This window comes from Bacillus rossius, chromosome 1 (assembly GCF_032445375.1).
Source record: "Bacillus rossius redtenbacheri isolate Brsri chromosome 1, Brsri_v3, whole genome shotgun sequence".
Classification (NCBI taxonomy): Eukaryota; Metazoa; Arthropoda; class Insecta; order Phasmatodea; family Bacillidae; genus Bacillus; species Bacillus rossius.
In genome coordinates this window covers 49,412,181-49,432,295 of record NC_086330.1, presented here as the reverse complement: position 1 = coordinate 49,432,295, position 20,115 = coordinate 49,412,181, and the positions used below count along the sequence as shown (strand labels likewise).

Here is a 20,115-nt window from a genome sequence, read left to right as displayed (position 1 = left end):
CACTGATAATCAAAAGTCTCAGCTTATATAGTACTGAGTCTTTGTAGCACAGTAGTTGACTTCAATGACACTAGAAGACAGACAAACATGGCTGACAATTTTATTATCGGTTATACGCAGTAGATAGATGTAGTTGACTAACTGGTGATTCAGCTTAAGTTGTTTCAAAGTCAGGATTTGTTCATCAATTGAGAAAAGTGTTTTAAAATGTTTACAGTTTGTAAGTTATTAAATAAAAAAGAATTATCAATGTAAGGCACATACTAATAACTCACACACACACTTGTTTTAAAACGATTTGATTGTTTGTAGAGAGCACAGATCGCATGTCCAGCGCATGTGGTTGGCTGTTCCTTGGCTGGGCACTTCACTACGTACCGTTCTGGGCGATGGGCAGAGTCCTGTACTTCCACCACTACTTCCCCGCTCTTCTCTTCAGCTCCATGCTAACAGGTCAGCTCCTCACATATTAGATGCTACTATATGTGTTAACTGTTGTGTTATCGCAGTCAAATTACCAATTAAATATATAAAGACTAGTAGTATCTTTTATCTGGACTCATCGGGACCTAGCCCAGTCCAAATAACAGAAAATTACAGATTATAGAACATGTGAACGAACATAAACTCTCCAAGACAATGTTAACAATTTGGCAATTTGTCACTAAGCATAAAATAAACTGTATTACTAGTCGTGATGGGTCAATTCCTGTTTTTTCCCGGTTCTCGGTTAGGTACCGGTTCTTAAAAATCGGTTCTCGGTTCTCGGTTCTCGGTTCTGACTTAAAAAAATAAAATAAATATTATTCACACATTATTTATGAGGTGTTTTAAGTAATAAACTATTTATTGTTTTGGCTACAAAAAAGCACTAAAAAGCATGTGTCCAGACTTAATCTTCAACAATTTACTGTTTATAACACTGAAAATAATTATTTTTTTGTATTGTTCTGTCCTCAATGTTTTTTATTGTATGCTTACAAAGAAATGCATTGGCATAATGATTCAGTCTTTAAAGAGGCTATCAAAGCAAATTAAAAGGTTTAGTATAGTTTTCAAGCTACAGTAAACACACCAACCTTAATAAAACTAAAATTTACTATATTAATCTAGTAATTACTTCAAGAAATCTACATACACCCTCCTTTAAAACATAGGAATAAAAAGAAAATGTTACAATAATGGAAATAAATACAATGATGGTGAACTTTCAAAGAATTAAAATATTAAATTGTCTATCAAACTTATTGCCTACATTGAATTCAGTTTGTTTGCACAGTCAACAGTAAATTACTGCCACACTTCTGATGCCATTTCTTACACAATTTGCTCTATTTGGCCAGAATAATTATACTTTACAAGTGTCAACAAGCATTTTGTAAATTCTCCCTTCAAAAAAATCCTGTTTGTCTAAAAGAGAAAGTTACTAGCCATTACACTAGATGGCTGCAGATGCAGTGAACTTACATTCCAAAGCAATGCACAAAAAAATGCATAAAATTTTATAATGCCGAAAATTATTACGGAAAATTTTTAATCAATCATTAATTCTATTAAACAAATATTCTGTGGAATTTGCAATACACCAGTCACCAGGACCGCCGAGAGGGGGGGGGGGGCAAAAGGGGCAAATGCCCAGGGGCCCGGTAGCCTTAGGGGCCCGGTAGCCTCAGGGGCCCGGGCGTCCGGCTGGGAAGTGGAAAATAAATGGCTGGAAAAACATTTTTTCCCTGCTATTAAAACATTTTGTACTATTATATATATATATATGTATATATATATATATATATATATATATATATATATATATATATATATATATATATATATATATATATATATATATATTTTTTTTGTTTTGTGTTTTCCTAAAACTACAGCCGATAACCAATAACCTAACCGAGCAGTACTTGTAACATTCAGTTCACACCAAAATACTTGCGTAGTAGCAGAAATGGGAACGCCAGGTACAAGAACAATAGGTTTGCTTGGTCCCGTACACCCCTCCACGTGGGGTCAATGCCATTTAGACTCCCCCTTCTGAAGTAAAGAATGCGGTGATGGGCCCTGGCTGGATATCATGGAGATATCTGATGAAATGAAACATCTCATATCAATTCATGTTTCAAATATTGGTCCAAACCAGTTGGAACCAATCCAGCTTTTAAGCACACTACGGAGATTAAAATTGGATAGTTTATTTCCAAACGTGTGTATCGCTGTTCGAGTGTTCTGCACAATTACCGTGACAGTTGCCGAAGTCGAAAGGTCCTTCAGCAAAATGAAGGAAATAAAAAATGTACATCGCTCAACCATGTCTCAGGAAAGGATTAGTGGGCTCACCTTGATTGCCTTAGAGCCTGATCTCGCTCGGTCATTGAACTACGACGATGCAATTAACGATTTTGCTTTTAAAAAGGCACGGAAAACATATTTGTTGTGATTACTTCTGAACTATTTAATTGTTTGTAAATCAATATTATTGAGTAGCATAATCCTTTTAAATGCATTATATGTTTAAAAATTTTAATAAGACACTACTGTGTACGATTATTCAGAATGTAGTGATTCGATATGAAGTAATGACAATTCTGTTGTAAAACATTTTGAAGTGTTATTAAATTTAGACATTTTTATATAGTATATGATATTTGAATTGTGTTTTAGTAGGATGTAAAATATATATCATTGTTATTTAAAATTCATGTCATTTATGATTTAGCATCGAACTAAGGGTATTAAATTAATTTGTATAATTTATTAATATGTATTACAAATTTTTCAATGTAATGAACGTGGTTAAATGTGTTTGATGTTTTCGAAGTAATAAAATGTATTATTACTTTAAATTATTTTAATAATATTTATATTCAGAATAAATTAATAAAACTTATGTATTTTAAACACTCATATAATAATGCAATTTCTGAGTACCATTTAAGATATTTTTTAGCAATATATACATCAAAATTAATTATTATTTGTATTTTGATGGGATTAACAATGTAAAAGTGCACTGAGATAATACATGCAAATGCTCTCTTTTTTTTTTTGCATAACTTGTTTGTTATGTATGTTCAAATGAAGGATGCAATTTTACGATACCATATATACTTATGGTGTACGTAGTAGTGGTATGTAATAAAAAGGAAGGGGGCCTACTACCCCAGCTGCCCAGGGGCCCACAAATCCTCTCAGCGGCCCTGCCAGTCACCCTTACTTACGTGTCAACGACTCAATTAATTGCCTATTTTTAAAAACAAATTGAAACAAACATGGCGTCTTTCTGTTCTCACATCTCTGCTGAGGCACGTTATAGAGTTGCACACCTCTATGAACTATATACATCTATGGCACCTTCAACTGTTATGTTTTGATTGTAAAACGTACTTTGTTTACAGATGTGGCGAGAACCTTAAATATTTTCACGTGTTATTTATTTTATAGTTAGAGATGAATATTATTCCACCGAAGTCCAAAAAAATAATTCATATTTGAATTGGACGTGAGTTGAGCCATTTCATGCTGCAGTTAAGTTATTGTGAAGGACTATTTTCGTAAAGGGTTTTGCTACATTGCCATTGCCGGTACCGGCACCGACATTTTAGCTGCGGTTCTCGGTGCCGGTTAAAATGCTGAGAACCAAGAACCGGTACCGACCCATCCCTAATTACTAGAAAGATCGGTATATTAGTTGTATCAAATAGCATCCCTATACAGTAATACTGATTCAGAACCACATATGACATACAAAAAAAAAACTAAATTTTTTTTGTATTCCTAACTAAACACCTGTATCAGGTTTACAAAGAAGCAATGGTAAACATAAAAATTGTATTGTCAAAAATTAACAAATTGGCTAAAAAATATGTATTGCAGAACTTAAGTTATTTATTACCACACATTGTTGATTTTACTACACATGCAGCAGTTAAAAACTGAATTAGAGGCAGCATTGTAAATATATCCATCAGCTTTGTTTGCCTGTTTGGTTTTTTTTTTTTTCACACAAATTTTTATTTAGGTTCCTGTTCACTAATAAAAGATTTTTGTTCCATAAAATTAATTAGTAGGGACCGCAGAAAATGGTAAATAAAACTGGCTCATTTCGGTGTAAAAAAATGACAAAAGCGGTGCAAAAAATTGGTGTAAAAATAAGCAATCAGTAGAGACCCCGATAAATTGTGAAAAACTTATGCCATTGGCTGTGTAAAAAAACCCTCATAGCCTTACTGCTTCCTTATTTGCCTGGCCAATTTTTGGGATATAAGTTTCTCTAAGTGTGTTGGCTGATGATGGCAAATCCCCTGCACCTAAAATGTATACATAACTTACAATATACTTATAAATAGGTAGCATTTATAAGGTTATCGGTGAAAATTTTAATGGGCTAATTTACTCAAAACAATTCTTCGCCAAACCTAACCTAACCTTTTCAAGATTACTGCTGGATTACAGAGTCAAACCATCAATCAATCAGTCAAAAATATCTTTTGGTGTGCTCACCATTTCACAATGCAATCCATCCTATTTATGTGTTTGTTAATCTGAGGTACTTGCATATTTATTTGAAGTAAAGGTAAGCTGGGCCTAAAGGTAAGTTAATCGATAATATTGTAGGCCTACATATGCTTATGAACTTTTATTAGAGGGGGAAAACATTTCTAAATAAATAAGGCTAACCTTCAACATGGGTGTTACACCATTCCCTCATAGCTGGATGATCAGCTTTTTCCAAAGGAATGTTAACTTACAGCATCATATTAACAAAATCAGAAACAAATTCTTGTTTTCTGCACTTTCAAGCTTGTTTGCTTTATTCACGCTGTGGCCTATTGAGATTTGTTTAGACACGGTAGAATGCTTGACAAAATAATTGTCTTGTCTTTTTTGTTTTGTTTTGTGTGTGTCATTTGCCACATGCTTTTTGCACGTGTCTTTGCGTGTCCAATCAACCTGCACGTTGCAGAACTTGCACATCATAATTTTGTCCCGCTGATCAAAAATATAAAATCATCCGATTTCATCTCTCTTTCGCGATCAAACATTGTCGAAGTTTTCGGCATCTTAGCCACAAATTCAATTGTATCACAAAACTTACAAAATGTGGACGGTAGTTGTAAACACTCATAGATATGTGCACGCAAAAATGACTGCCATCTTAGCTCCATGCGATTAAATTAGGTTAGAAAAATCGACACCAGTGCACCTTGCGGCAGAAACAACCATTATTCAAAACACGAAAACTATGGAGTCAATTTTGTTATGTTGGTAGTGCGTACATATTGATTGTTGACATTTGTTACATTTTGTTTTCATTTGCGATGGCAATATTTTATGCTTGTAAACAGAGTAATAAGAATACGTGGATTTCAGTAACGTGTCAAAATGAAGATAATATCACAGCAATAGTCTTTCAGTCTATGTTTATTTCACGCCTGTGTTTATGATGGCGTAAATAATTAGAACTTGCGACATAAGGACATTAGTTTGTGCGAAAAAGCGTGAATATCGTGCGAAAAAGGGTGAACTTCGAGCGAAAATTCGTGAATTTCGTGACTATGTCAAAATCAAAAGAAAGTTGCAAAATTCGTTAAAAGTATCAAATTTTCACGTTATTTCGTGAATTTCGCGCTTCACCATTTTTCAGGGTCTCTATTAATTAGTAGCACGATGGCTTCAGCAATAGATACTTAGCTTTTCTATACTGTCAACACTTTTTATTTACCTCTTGTCACTTTCTTCACATTGCCAAAAACGTTTCCTTCACAATTTATCAATTTCTAACTGTATTTAACTTTATACACACACACGCACACATGACATTTTTTTGAGAAAGAGCACATGTGCTATTAGAGCGCTCATGTGAATATTGGGAAATATTTGTATAGATGTCCATAAAAAAAAATTAGATAACATAGTACGTAATTTTATTAGCAAAAGTTCAGCAGGGTCTTATTTTTCTACATAATCGCCAAAACGATCGAGACATTTGTCATATCGTAACACAAGCTTCTTGATGCCTTCGTCAAAGAAGTTAGCACCGACTGAGGAGAGATACAGGGCAAAATTCAACAGTGTACAGCTTGCTTTGTTTTCATCTTATTAGCCAACCATTTACCAATTATTTGTTTGAGAGAATGTAAGTATGAAAATATATATATTGTACAATTTTGAAAACTATAAAAAAAATGTGTAGCAGTTATATGGCATTTTATAGAGAATATTTTTAATGAATGACATTTCAAACTAATTAGGTGAAAAAGAAAAGCATTTAAAGTGTAAATTTTAAAAGAATGGTGTTCTGAGAAGGTGTTAATTTTTCGGCCTCTGTCCCCAGAAAACAAATTTAAAGGGGGAGGAAAATAACATGTGGTACTGAATTTTAGAACCAACATTAATTTTTTTTTTGAATTTTCACACTGCTTCTATATATTTACATGAAATTTTTGCACCATTCTTATTTGGGGAAGGTAAGTAGGTATGCTCATTTCGCTGTGAGGCATACTTGTGTGCAGGTGTTGTGCTCAGCTACACTCTGGAGAGTCTACCGCAGCTGCTGCCGGCTGGACTGGCTCACACCGTGTACCACTGGCTTCTGGGCGTCTTCTCTTCCATCATTTTCTACAGGTACACTTACTTCCTGCATGACTAGCCTTGAACAGTTTCATTCAGAGAGTAACTGTGGAATTGTCAATCATCTTAATTGTCTGGAATATAAGAAAGGTAAGGTAAGCCTTTAAGTACTAAAAATTGGAAATTATTTTGCACATTCACTTTGACTTGTAGGAAAGATTTTTGTGCGCAAGCACCCCTGATGCCATAACTTTAGACGAAGCAAACACAAGAAAATATGCTATGAAAAATTCTTTTGTTTCTTTTTCTCAGGAAGGTTCAAAAAGGGAAAGCAGGAAAGGCAAGCGATGTAAAAATACACACTAATTAACGTGCACCCACTTTTTCTTTTTAAAGATTTTTTTCCTTACTGCATGCTAGAAAAGTTGCACACACAGGCAACAATTAAATTATGCACATTAGATGTAGGCCAACTTCGTCTTGGTGAATCGTGTAAGGGGTAGTAACCCAGAGTGATTTCCTTTGTGGTGTTTGTTTGCCTCTGGAATAAACACTGTCATAGCGGTGACTTCCAAGTCTCAATCAGCTTTTAATCGTTAACTGCTGATTGGCCTAAACTAAGCATTCACAAGTGACCGCAGGTGTCGATGCGGCAACTACAGTGATGACTCCGCCTATATTGACGAACCGTCTACCATGACGTAATAACAGAACAAAATTTGGTTTTCAATATAATTATTTGTAAACAAGTCGGATATAATGACTTTGCTTACAGTGACATGTTGCTTATTGTGACCCATTTTTTATAAATTATGTCTGGTTATAATGACCGAAATTATTATTTACACCTTCAGCAATGTTCGTTAATTCCAGATGACGTGGCACGTGGCTCGTTTTTGTTTTGAACCTCAGTGAGTAATTGACAGTTGAAGGTCACGCATTGTTGTTTGTGATATCCTGTGGAAAAAATGTCATCTCAACGCCGTAAAGCATTTACGATTGAAGAGAAAGGTGCAATTATATGCAGATTAGAAAATGGAGAATCAAACTCTTCTCTCACAAAGGAATTTGGCGTGGGTCATTCGACAATCTCAATGATTTTCAAAAACAAGAACCGTATTAAGTAATTGTTCAATTCAAATGTTTTGAAACCGAAGAGGCTTCGAAAATCGCGACAAGAAAATGTTGATCAAGCATTAATTCAGTGGTTTAAAATCACAAGAAACAAGGGAATACCTGTCAGCGGCCCTATGCTACAGGTAAAGGCAAATATTTTTGCCACGCGTTTTGGTATTCTCGACTATTGTTCTGCAAGCTGGATCAGTCGTTTTAAAGTTTGATATAACATTGTGGTGGGAAAAATTGTCGGTGAATCTTCATCTGTTGATCAAAATTCAACAACAAACTGGTTGATGTCTGTGTGGCCGAATCTACGAAGACAATTTTCTGATGATGAGATTTTTAGTGCTGATGAAACTGGACTGTTTTACAAATTAATGCCGGACAAAACTTTGAAATTTAAAGGTGAGAATTGTAGTGGAGGCAAGTTGTCGAAAGACAGAATAACTGTCATGGTAGCAGCAAATATGAGTGGTACAGAGAAAAAGAAATTGCTCGTTATGGGAAAGTCACAAAAACCAATCGTTACCTGTCGATTATGCTAACAATCGTAGAGCTTGGATGACATCAGAGCTTTTTGAAAAATGGCTTTGAAATTGGGATCGTGATTTGGTGAAGAAGAAGAAAAAGATTTATTGCTTGTTGATAATTGCCTGGCGCATCCAAAAGTTACTGATTTTAAGTCTGTAACACTTGCTTTCCTTCCACCGAATACATCAAACCTTGTGCTCAAAATGATTAATTGTCTTGATGCTAATGAAAACAACTCTTCTACGAAAATAACGGTGCTAGATGTAATTCTGATGTTTAATGATGCCTGGAACAAAATGTCACAAAGTACCATTCACAACTGTTTCAATCATACTGGATTCATTGGAAACCACGATGGTTTACCTGTTCAAACAGCAAAACATGAATTTGATGAATAAGATGACATCCCTTTATCTTTGTGGTCACGAAACCTAAATTCAGATTCTTTAGCAGCACCGGAAATGTGGGAAGATTATGTTGACATCGATAGTGCTCTTCTCACATCCGAAGAACCCACCGATGAAAATATTGTACAGAACATTAATGCTAGGGAACACCTCGAAAGTGATGGGGAAAGGGAAGAGGTAGTCGAGTAAGCACCATTACCTACAGCAGAAGAGGCATTAAAGGCTGCAGAATTATTATCACAATTTGTTCATAGCAATATTGAAAATGATAGTAATTTGACCATGGTGATGTCTTCTATACACAATAGTATTAGAGACTTATTACAATAAAATGAAAAAAACAAAAGCAGACAAAAATTACAGATTTCTTAATTTAAAAATGAAAAATATGTACATATATGTATTATGTTTGTACACGTGTTTTTTTAGGTTAGAAGTTTCTCTATTAAATATAATAAGTAATTTAAATAAGTATTCACCTAAAAACAGTTTTTTTTTCCTTCACAAAACGCTTTGTATGACGTCCGCTTATTATGACGTGTTTGTCAATTCCCTTCGATGTCATTATAAACGGATTCCACTGTATCTTATAACCTTGCAATAAAATACTAAAGAACAAAAAACTTATTAGGTAAAGCATGATAGAAGAGGTATATGTGAATTTTCCGCCATTTGTTTGACATGCAATACGTATTGTTAGTACTTTACACTCGGATAAGGTTAAACGTTTCTTTTTCTTCCTTAAGATGTTCTGCCAAGATTTTCAATATTGAACACCATAACAAGAAAGACCGTACACATCCGTAAACTCTATCTTGAAACGTGTGTTCTGCTTAGGCAATTTGCAACAAGTTATGTAAAGTTTCCAATAATTCAGACATGTGGTATCACAAAAGTAGATTTCAAGCGTGAAAACCACCAGCCGGATGAAGAAATTTGTGTAGGTCACAAAACATATTTCCTGGAAACCTGAAATTTGGTCATTGAACAGAACAAAAGAATTCTTTGGGATATAGGAAAATTCTATCAAACAGGAACTAAATAGCTTTATGGCCTCTTGCAGATGTGATGAAGAACATGAAGATTCATGATTCCTGCAACAATGTTTCCAAATGCAATTGAGCCAGATGATATGGACAGAATTAATGAATTTATTTCACACTAGCTGGAGTACCCTGCGTTGCCTGTTCAAAACTACTCATAATAAACAAAAACATCACTACAGAGTTCCAAGTCTGTAGGACATACACTTGAAAAATGGAAAATTTTGATTTTAATGTCCCTTTGAATGCACAATCTCAGTGCATCAAGGCTACGCATCAGCAAAACCGGGACACCAATATTCAGCTTCATTTTTTGGGAAGACAGGTAAATATGTAGGCAAGACGTGACAACGACCAAACGATAGCGCGTTACAAATTCAAGACAACACCATCTATTGATGAAGATCTAATCTAAACTGTTATTAGCAGCCATGAGCGTCACCAAGGAGAAGAATAGGAAGTTACCAGACCTTACTATTGTGTGACGGACATAGAGAATGACACAAAATCGCTGTTTGTGTGTCTGTGACCTACCTCCTATGATTTTTTTATTATAAAAGTGAATTTTCCCCTTTTTCACTCCCTTAGGGATGGAATTTCATAATTATACGTCTATGTCACACTCAGGTCCAAAAACCTGTTGATCCATTGCTGCGTGAAAGGACAGACAGACAAACACACTTTCACATTTATAATATTAATAGGGAACCTGGAGCAGCCTTACCAAAACAGCAAATGGATTCATACTGGCTCAGTCTCTCTCAACATAAGAAAAATGGTGTAGTGTTTTTCCCAGTGCTCTCAATACTGGTGAAAACAATATTGATTCTTCCCCATGGCAATGATGGTGTGGAAAGGGTGATCAGCTACATTAAGATGGTGAAAGCAGCTCACAAATGATCAATGGAATCACCAAAGCTGAATGCACTGTTGTATTGCAGGCCTGCTTTCAAGCCTTATAATAATATAAACTACATTTGTTTAAAACTTGTAATAACTTCAGTTGTAGGTTAAACATTTAATTTTGTAAATGAGGAAAACACTAAGAATGCCTGAATTGAAAAGAAACTTTTAACTTGAGTTCACTTTACTGTGATACCAGCAAATAGTTTGTATGGTAAGGGGAAAACTGAAATGTTTTTTACCTTAATTTAACTAGTTTACATTGTATGTTTAAAATAGCCACAAAAAATAAACAATGTAAATTAAGGTTTTAATCTTACAGCATTTAAAAATGCTGTAAACTGAATTTAGAAACTAAATTTTGTGGTAGGCTTGCTTTACCTTAATTTTGGTAAAAATGATATTAGTGTTCGATTTTCATTCAACATCTATTATAATGAATTATTAGACTGATATTTAAAATCAGAAAATTATTTTTACAATAATTTTCAGTTTTTAGTTATGTTACAATTATGCATACCATATTTTCCAGCATAAAATGCAATGCAACACACAAGACAATTTTAGCATTTGAGATTAGAAAATTGGAAAACAAATTTGCACGTTAAGATGAAAGATGAGAGGACTGCGGTAATTTTGACACTAAAAATGGCTGTTAACCAAGTTCACTTCGAGAACATAAACGAGAGAGACTAGGGTTTATGTTGGCGCATAAATTGCACGCTAATGTAGTAAAATTTGTTGTGCAGTTTCTACTTGTTCTCTCCATTGGCTTACGGGATGTCTGGGCCGTCATCGTCCGATCCCGAAAGCTCGATGTATGGTCTGCGCTGGATGGAGTCGTGGGAGTTCTGAGCGCCATATGAAAGTGTGCTATAGAACTGATAACTGCACAGTGGACCCTTGTTACTATGTTTGTACTAATTTTGAAATGTATATTTATTCAAATAGTGTTTATATTTTTATATTCTTTTAAATAAAAATTTTTTAATTTAATTTTTCTTGTGCCTATAGCAAAAAATACTTATGCTTCCATGTCAAATTACACCTTTCATCACCCAAATCAAATCAAATCCGATTAAGTACACTGATTGGTGATTCAGAAAAGAAAATCATGTGAATTGTACACGTTTAGCTTTAGGTTATTCATATGGTAGCCAGCACTAATGCTTTTTTGGTCTGCGATAAACCTTATTTTTTTTCCAGGCTACCCTTAAAGATGTGACGTGTAAGGCTAGGGCCACACTTGCGACCTGGTCACCGCGACCAGGTCGCTTTAATGCATTACATACTTTCTTATGAGGCTGGCCAGACATGGCGACACGTCGGAAAACGCTCGAGTGAGCGTTTTCGGGTCGCGGCGACAAATACGCTTGCCTTTATTTCTTATGAAGGTGGCCACATTGGCGCTCAGGTCGCTGCCTGTCGCGCGGACAGTGGAGTGTTTTCAATCAGTCTGAGCCACGCCGTGCTACTGCTTGTTACTGCAATGTTTGATACGTATTTATTTATTAATGAAGTTCACGAGCGAACCCCGCTGTGGAATATGAAGCATCGTGACTATGCTAACCGGGATGTAAATTCCAAGATCTGGATAGAACTTGCAGTTGCAGTAGTGGAGAGGTGGGATGTATTGACGAACGAAGAAAAGAATGAACAAGGTAAGAATAAAATTGAAATAATATGGCATATCATACACTGCACATTACGAATCTTGTATTAAATTCAGTATTATCTCATTAAGAAAATTTAAGTATGAAAAACTTTATTTTAGGTGATATGAAATTATACTAAGAGGGAAAATTACTACTACAATAATACAAAATATGAACGTATGAAATTGTCCGACAACATGTCGTTGCTTATTAATAGGGTGAACACCGTATTATCTACTTCTAAGTTTCTTATTCAGGTACTTCGCTACTGCTACTGCTACTGCTAAAAGTACTTTATCACGTGGCGCCATGACACAAACTAGTCTCTCGAGTTGTGCCAAGCGCTCAGATCGTGGCCAGGTAAAATAACCGCGTCCTGGTCGCGGCGACCAGGACGCAAGTGTGGCCCTAGCCTAATGCTATGTTCTTCAAAGGACCTCTCTCTCTCTAGCCTTGCTAGCAATCAAATTATACCAAGTGGCAATCCCAAACACTCCCATCCCCTCCACAGCATGACTAAAATTGACGAACAGAGTCAGTACCTAACTGATTTGTACTAAGTGGTCCACAAAATTTTTGATACAAAGTTGCCTTCCTCAGTTATGAATAAATGTGATGATGGTGAATGTACACAGAACAAAATACCAAAAGTAACATACATATATCAGTCTTTAATTTTCAACTGCAATTCTTTGTTTGGTACAATCAGATTCTAACACACAATATTACAAAATAACAAAACATTACTGCCAGTCTTCATAATTTAATGCATTTATATTGTGGCACCACCAGTCCACCATTCAGCTACATCCTGGAAAATAAAGTATTTAGTAAGGAGTTAGGTAACAATAACTCACATTTAACAACACACAAAACTTACAAAGCAGAAGACTGGCTAGACTAATTATTGCTCAGGCTTAAAATCAACCTGCAATAATTCTGCAATGAAACTTTTTGACTCTTAAACATTATGCCTAATGTACTATTTGCATATATATGATGTGCAGTTAAGTTCCATAAAATAAGTTTCACGCTTAGACTGCAGTACACACTATGTGACCACTGTTGCCATATTGATGCTGCTTAACTTGTTAACATTAAAAATCTCATTTGGAATACCATGTTTAATTACAATACATTTTAATATATTGTCGCGGTCTGGAAATTTCATTACTTTTTTTTCTTAAATTTAGTTTACTTTTGTTAACGTGTTGGTGCACGTGCGCGTTTCCAGGCTCGGCCGGTTGATTTCGACACGCGGGTATGGGAATATAGGTTACTGCGATAGAAGTTTGCAAGCGCCGCGGGCTTTTGCGAGGCTGCGTGGGTTGCTAATTCTCGTGGGTCGCTGGCCAGGGCCTGCTGAGAGGTTGCAACACGCCGTTCCAGAAAAACCCGCTGCGCTACGCTAGTCTCTTGTTTGTCGTTCTGTGTGTTCTGCCACGCGAGGCTTTTTGTGTACTCGTTTCGAGGACTCTGTCCTGATTAGTGATGCCATCTTGCGTCCGAGTTTGGAAACGTAGACGGAAAATTAACAATCGAGCAGCGCAAGAGGGAGAGGGGGAAACTCGCTCGCGCCTGCGCAGAAGGAATAGCTGACTTCATTTGTTTTTCAATTTTTCCTTGTGGGAAGGGAGGGGACCGCGAGTTGCCCTGTGAATAAGTTTTCCCGGTGTTCGTGTTGTTTTTTTTTTTTTTTTTTTTCCCGGCTTGGCCCAGTTTTGTAGTTAAAACCTCCTTCCAGGGAGGGGCCGAGGCTTTTTGCCTGGGGACCTCTCTGGAAGCCAGGTCCACGTCGGTTTGAAAACAACTTTGCTTCGCCTCAAGTCAGAGGGTAAGTGGTTGGCCATGGCTCGTTCGCCACGACCATTTCTTGGACGATCTTCGTCTTAATCTTTTAAGTAATAATGTAGTATTATTCCATCCCTATTATCTATTATTTGGTTTCGGGAAAAATCGACGTCTGGTTATAAGCATGCAGGTAGTGGTAACAGGGAAGTATACTATTCTTCCGCGGAGCTGCGACGACGAGAGAACCGCCATGTTGTAGTGATAATTGTTTGCCGGCTGACGTCACTTTAATGTGTATTTAATGTATTTATTTATTCGTGAATCTACGTGATAAATTATTATTTATGAATTCTCCTGTTAACCTTTTTTTTGTATTATTTCTCAGAGTTTGTTTATTGTGCTTCTCGTATTTGGACTAGTAAATAAAATCTGTGCTTGAATGAACTAATCAAGTCTCTTTTCAGTACATAAATAATACCCTACACTTCCTGTATAGGGAGAAGACTTGATCACGAGTACCATGCCTACCCAAGAGCTACAGTCCCCCCCCCCCCCCCCCCCCCCAATGTTATAGGTTATTTATTGTTATGTGTATAGGTGGGGTGTACGCAGGACGTCTGACGGAGTCACGTCTCTATCTACTTTTTAGTTTACTGTTTGTTGGGTTTTTTTGTTAAAAAAGAATAATTCAATGAAACATAAATTATGTCATAAGAAAAACTATTTTTAGCACTATTAATGTGTACTCTCTATTAATAACAAAGCATTCCATAAATTTAGTATACAGTTATTGCCCTTCAAAAACAAATATTCAATGACAGTTTGATACTCAATTTTCCATTTTCACAAAAACATGCGCATCAATTCACACAAACAATTGTTAAAAAACAAATGTGTGTCCAAAATGGCTGAAATTTCAGAGGGTATGTTCCAAAGCACAAGCAAACACATTCCCCAATTTTTGTTGACGAGTACTGCCATCTTCATGTTGAGGTCAGAAACGTTTCAGAGAACTCTTGTATTGCATCCTTAAATTTTTTTTTTAATTTGTATTCTTTTATATCTGTTTTGGTCACTGCAGCTGTGTGGTGCACTCGCCTTACGTATGTTGACCAATTGCAGGTGCCCCCACCTGCTGTGGTTTCCCCTCAGGTTGTGCTTGCCTGCTCTTGGTGCCCGGGTGAAGGGGGAAGGAGTGTCCATGTAACTGCAGTGACCACATTGTTCTTGTCCTTTATATGTCATGCCCACCGCCCAAGCCCTCAGCTGTTAGTGGGCATGTGACAAACTTAAACTAAATAAAATATTCAAGGTACTCTTTGGGATTCGGATTCGGATTCGAGAAAATTGAGATTCAACCCATCACTAATGATAATCAAATCTGGCCGTGTCCATTTCTCCACCAAACCCAAAAGTACAGAAAAACCTTGATTATTCAAGATAATCTGATTTGTAGATTAATATAGATTTTCTGATATATTGTATTGTTAAAGGTGCCCAAACAGACAGCATTCCTCTTATCATTTTTCATTTCAAACCCGAATCACACATTGGCCAATTGTATATAAAAAATTAGTTGTATTAAAAACACCTGTCATGTAGTCAAGACAGATAATTGTGTAGGATGTCAGTTGCTGCAACATTTACAATGATGAGAGGAAGAAATAACCATCAACACCGCCACACACTCTTGCTTTCTCTCTGGATGGTTTATTTTAAGACTTTCCCCTCTTCGCCCTTCTTGCAGACACATCATTCCGGCGCCATTTGGGCGGATAGCAGACACAGCACACGTACATGTAGGATAAGTGCGCTGCTCACGGAGCATCACACTACAACTGAGATATTTTGATCAAAAAATTATACTTGAAGTTAACCGAGATGCATTAACTTGGCTGCATCACAAAGAATTTGGGAAAATGCCAAGTACCTATAGTACTGCTGTGGTTAACTTTTTACTCCCGCTAAACCAAAATGCAAGCTAGTGAAGCCTGTTTTGTTATTATCTAATTAGCCAATAGCACACCTTTCGTCCACGAGAAGAGGAAATCTGCGGGAAAGATGGTGGACATGTTGTGTTTGTTATTAACTGAAGTGCTGATAAGTCTTCATTGACAGACATAAATTAGAGTGATTTAATTATACATGCGCATGTGTCCCAGACAAAACTGCAAAGTACAACTAAAAGAGTAGTAAGGTTACTGAAAGGCTACAACAATTTTGAAAAGTAAAAAAAAAAAAGTTTATCACTTAAGTATAATTTTGTAAACTGCATTTTATAAATAAATGAGATTTTAAACAAATTTAGCTGAAAAAAGACTTATTTAGAAAATGCTAATTGTTCTGGCCTGTAAGTCTATACGAGTTTGGGGTAAGATGATGCTGGTACCCTTTACGAGAAACACATCATTTAGCATTCTAATGGTGGAAAAAAGGTAAGCAGTTTGTGATAAGCATCATATTACTTTTTAAAATAAGTAGTGGTGCACCGATGCGGATACCGATTAATCGTAATTGGCGATTATGGGTACTTTCCGATTAATCGTGATCGGCGATTATCTTAACGATTACTTTGCCGATTATCTACGTCCCGGCGTAATTAAGTAGGTTTTTTTACAGTGTAATATTTTGTTACACATTTTAGGACGAAATACGGTAATATTACAAAATTCATCCAACTCCGTCAGATCTTGATTACAGATATTTCGTTAAGTTTAATAAATCTCATTGCCTCGAACAATAAAAAAAAACTTTTTTCCAACACGTTTATTTACGTTTCATCTTTTGTTCTGTCTTTTGTTTAGTGGCCTTGTACATTACCTACAGCCAGATACGTAACATAGATGGCACGCAATCAAAATACCACAAGCAGTTGCAGTGGATTCTATGACAATTTATCTTTTCGAGTCCTAGTAGCGGTTCAAAATTGCGGTCCCGATACTTTCTAGAGTTTATCACTGCGTTTTACCTACTCGTTATGGTTGTCTTTGGTAACATTATTAGTTGTTTTGTTATTTGTATGTGACGTGAAAAGTGAAAAAGTATTTATAATTTTATATATTCAGTCAACATAAATAAAATCACATATGCTAGAATTGGTTTTGTGTCATTTTTATATAATTATATTGAGATGGCGAGTAGAGAGAAAAAAAGTGAAGGGTGGAAACATTTTTCTATAAACTCAAGTGAACAAAATAAAGCAACATGTTTAACGGTAATTTCTCGTGGTGGTGGTAGTGGACTGACCAATCAGCAGGAATATACTACTACTATTAACCTATGGAACCACATCAAGCGAATGCATCCTGATAAATTAGTGGAGAAGTGTGTTATTGTAACCACAGATGATTGTGATACAGATGGGGTTCCAAGAAAAGTAATGAAATTGGCTCAAACAAAAATAACAAATATCATGGAAAAGAAAATACTGTATGATGTGAATGACCCAAGAGCATTAGAACTGACACAGTTTATAGCTGAATTGATTTGTGAAGACATGCAACCTTATGTGATAGTCGATAATAATGCTAGTTTTTCGCAACAAAAACTTACCCATTGTAAATTACAATTATTAGACTGTAGTTCAAGTTGTTTACAATAACAAATATAAATAGAAGTTAATTTAATTTACACTTTGCAATGACTTAATAGTGTATTTTATATATTTTTATTTTTATACTGTTATTATAACTGTATTCTCAATTTTACCTAATCTTGTTATTAAATTCACATGGGAATAAAAAATTTTGTGTGCATTATTACAATTTAAAAAATTGGTTCATTATAATCGGTAATCAAATCGGTAATCGGTAAAGTCATATCGGTGCACCACTAAAAATAAGTACAGTAGAACCCCGATTATCCGCAACTCAATCATCCGATTCGCGGATTAACCGCGATTTATGTCCATCAAGCTTACTTCTCCGTTATTTTATTAGCACCGACTGTACTGAAGTGTGTGGGTTGCAACTAGTGCTTGGCACGCAAGATAAATTCAGCCTATCACTTGCTGACATGGTCCAGTGATACGACGGTGTTTGTTTATTTCAAAACTCAGCTAAGAGTGAACGGAGAATAGATATAACGACCCCTCACGGTTCCCGAGATTAGGGTCGTAATAGAGAGGTGGTCATTATAAGATTTCCGACCCATCTGCAACCCTATGTCATAATAGGCCGTTTTTGCACCAAGTCCACGTTCAGCAAGCTAAAAAATAAAAAAATCTAAAATTTAAAATTCATATAAATAAAGAGGGATAAAAACACCGTGAATTATACGAGACAGAGACACCGTTTCAAAACCATGAAATAAAGTCTCAATGCACTGGTATGGAAAATCTTATTTCGAAAAGAATTTTAAAGGCAGTCATTCTGTAAAACAATAACCAGCCCGATGGTGTTACTGACAACTAGAGCTGTAGCAAACCGTATGTATTCGGTACTGAGTAACGGGTGCGCCATATAGTACTGAGTAATGAATCGTTACACACGAATGCCTTTCGTTACTCGCATTTTTCGTATGTTTTACGCATGCGCGCGCTTATTCGATGAATTTAAAAACGTACGTTACAAAGAACCGATGTTTGTTTATTAAGTAAAGTATAATTTGGAAATTCGTCGTCCAAGTTTTTTACTGTTTATTAAAGGTATTGTGTGTGTAGACAAAGTTTGAGATTGGAACAGAAACAACGTAAGAAAGTATTTTTTACAAATTAGAAATATGTATGTTTTTTTGTCGCTTATTTTCACGTTTTTTTTGTTCTTATCTTAACAGAGATAATATACGTAATAAAGCCACTCTAATGAGATTTAATTGTTTCTTGGTTAACAAAAATAGTTAATTATCAAATATTGTCAATTGTTTATATTCGATTAATTATTTCCGAGACGTCATACAGTACGCGTACGCCATACGACTCGATTCGTTGCTGTAACATAACATAGCATGTTATGCGGTATCAGAAGTAACGAGTAACGTAACGATACAATAGTAACGAGAACTAATTGTTATAGTAACGAATAAATATGGGTACGCTTTTTTTCGTTACTTTACACCTCTACTGACAACAGAGCAATGAGCGAAGCGTGATAGCGTTGCTTACGAGCGATGAAAAGAATGTGTGACCTTGACAGCTATCAGCTGTCTTGGGCCCTCGGACTGGCCGGGCGGCTAGCCACACACCTCGGTACAAAAACGACTCGCGATCCCACGTCTCCGCACACGAAAGACTTAAAAACCACTGCTGTCCAGCACTAAGCAGCCCGCTTCTATGTCAACAACGCACACGCACACAAAGCATGTGTATATTTATGTATATGTAATATCTTAATCTCCCAATGTCCACAGATGGCTGAGACAAGCATGACTCTGCTAACCGTGATTTTCGATTATCCGACTCACTCGTCCCTTTCATTAACACGGATAATCGGGGTTCTACTGTATCTAGAGCTTCAGGATTGGGTGAGGGATGAACAAGGGTCAATATATTTTGACAGGCATCATGCAGAGGCTACGGAAGACAGACTGTGGAAACCCAAAAATGTTGCCACCAAATCTCTCATGATTTGAGTAAATGTGGGTTTTGACTTCCCAAGAATCATAACAAATAATATAGTTCTACTGAAATAATGAGTATGGTGTTGAAATTTCAATTGTATCATGTGCGAGCTTACCTGCAGTGTTTAAAATACTGGACCATTTATAGCCAATATTTTTGATATCATAAAATAATCTTGAAAATGTTGTCTTCTCGACTGTACAAAACCAAAACAGGGCGAGCCTTCTGACAGCACAAGTCTTGGATCTCGTCACAAACCCGAGATAGGTACTTTTTATGCCGAGGATGCCTAAAAAACAAAAATAATATACAAATAGAAGCAGTAAAAATAAGAGACCATGCATTTGAAATGATAAATAAAATTCCATGCAAATTTCTACTTCAGCATAAAGTACTCATTAAAAATAACTACAAATATTTCACAAAATGTGTCTGCTTCAGCTTTGTTAACCAAAAGACATATTATTACTACCATTATTTCATTTATAAAATGAAAACAAACTATATTATGAATTTTTTAATAGCTATAGCTT

General features: G+C 35.8%; 2 protein-coding genes across 3 annotated transcripts in view; one reads left to right on the top strand and one right to left on the bottom strand.

Moving 5' to 3' along the window:
- The window catches only part of LOC134535780 (protein O-mannosyl-transferase 2), a 70,218-nt gene extending 58,643 nt beyond the window's left edge, over positions 1–11,575 (top strand). The window contains exons 16-18 of the mRNA XM_063375042.1: positions 313–453; positions 6,519–6,630; positions 11,329–11,575. Of these exons, the coding sequence (XP_063231112.1) occupies positions 313–453; positions 6,519–6,630; positions 11,329–11,434 (359 nt within the window). The 3' untranslated portion in view covers positions 11,435–11,575. The remainder of the gene's footprint in view (positions 1–312; positions 454–6,518; positions 6,631–11,328) is intronic.
- A 1,310-nt stretch (positions 11,576–12,885) lies between these two features.
- LOC134535770 (eIF-2-alpha kinase GCN2) overlaps positions 12,886–20,115 on the bottom strand; it is a 111,320-nt gene continuing 104,090 nt past the window's right edge. For both annotated transcript variants that reach the window (XM_063375020.1, XM_063375028.1), the window contains exons 28-29: positions 19,698–19,871; positions 12,886–13,045 (exon numbers count right to left, since the gene is read on the bottom strand). In XM_063375020.1, coding sequence (XP_063231090.1) covers positions 19,745–19,871 — 127 coding nt within the window. In that variant the 3' untranslated portion in view covers positions 12,886–13,045; positions 19,698–19,744. The remainder of the gene's footprint in view (positions 13,046–19,697; positions 19,872–20,115) is intronic.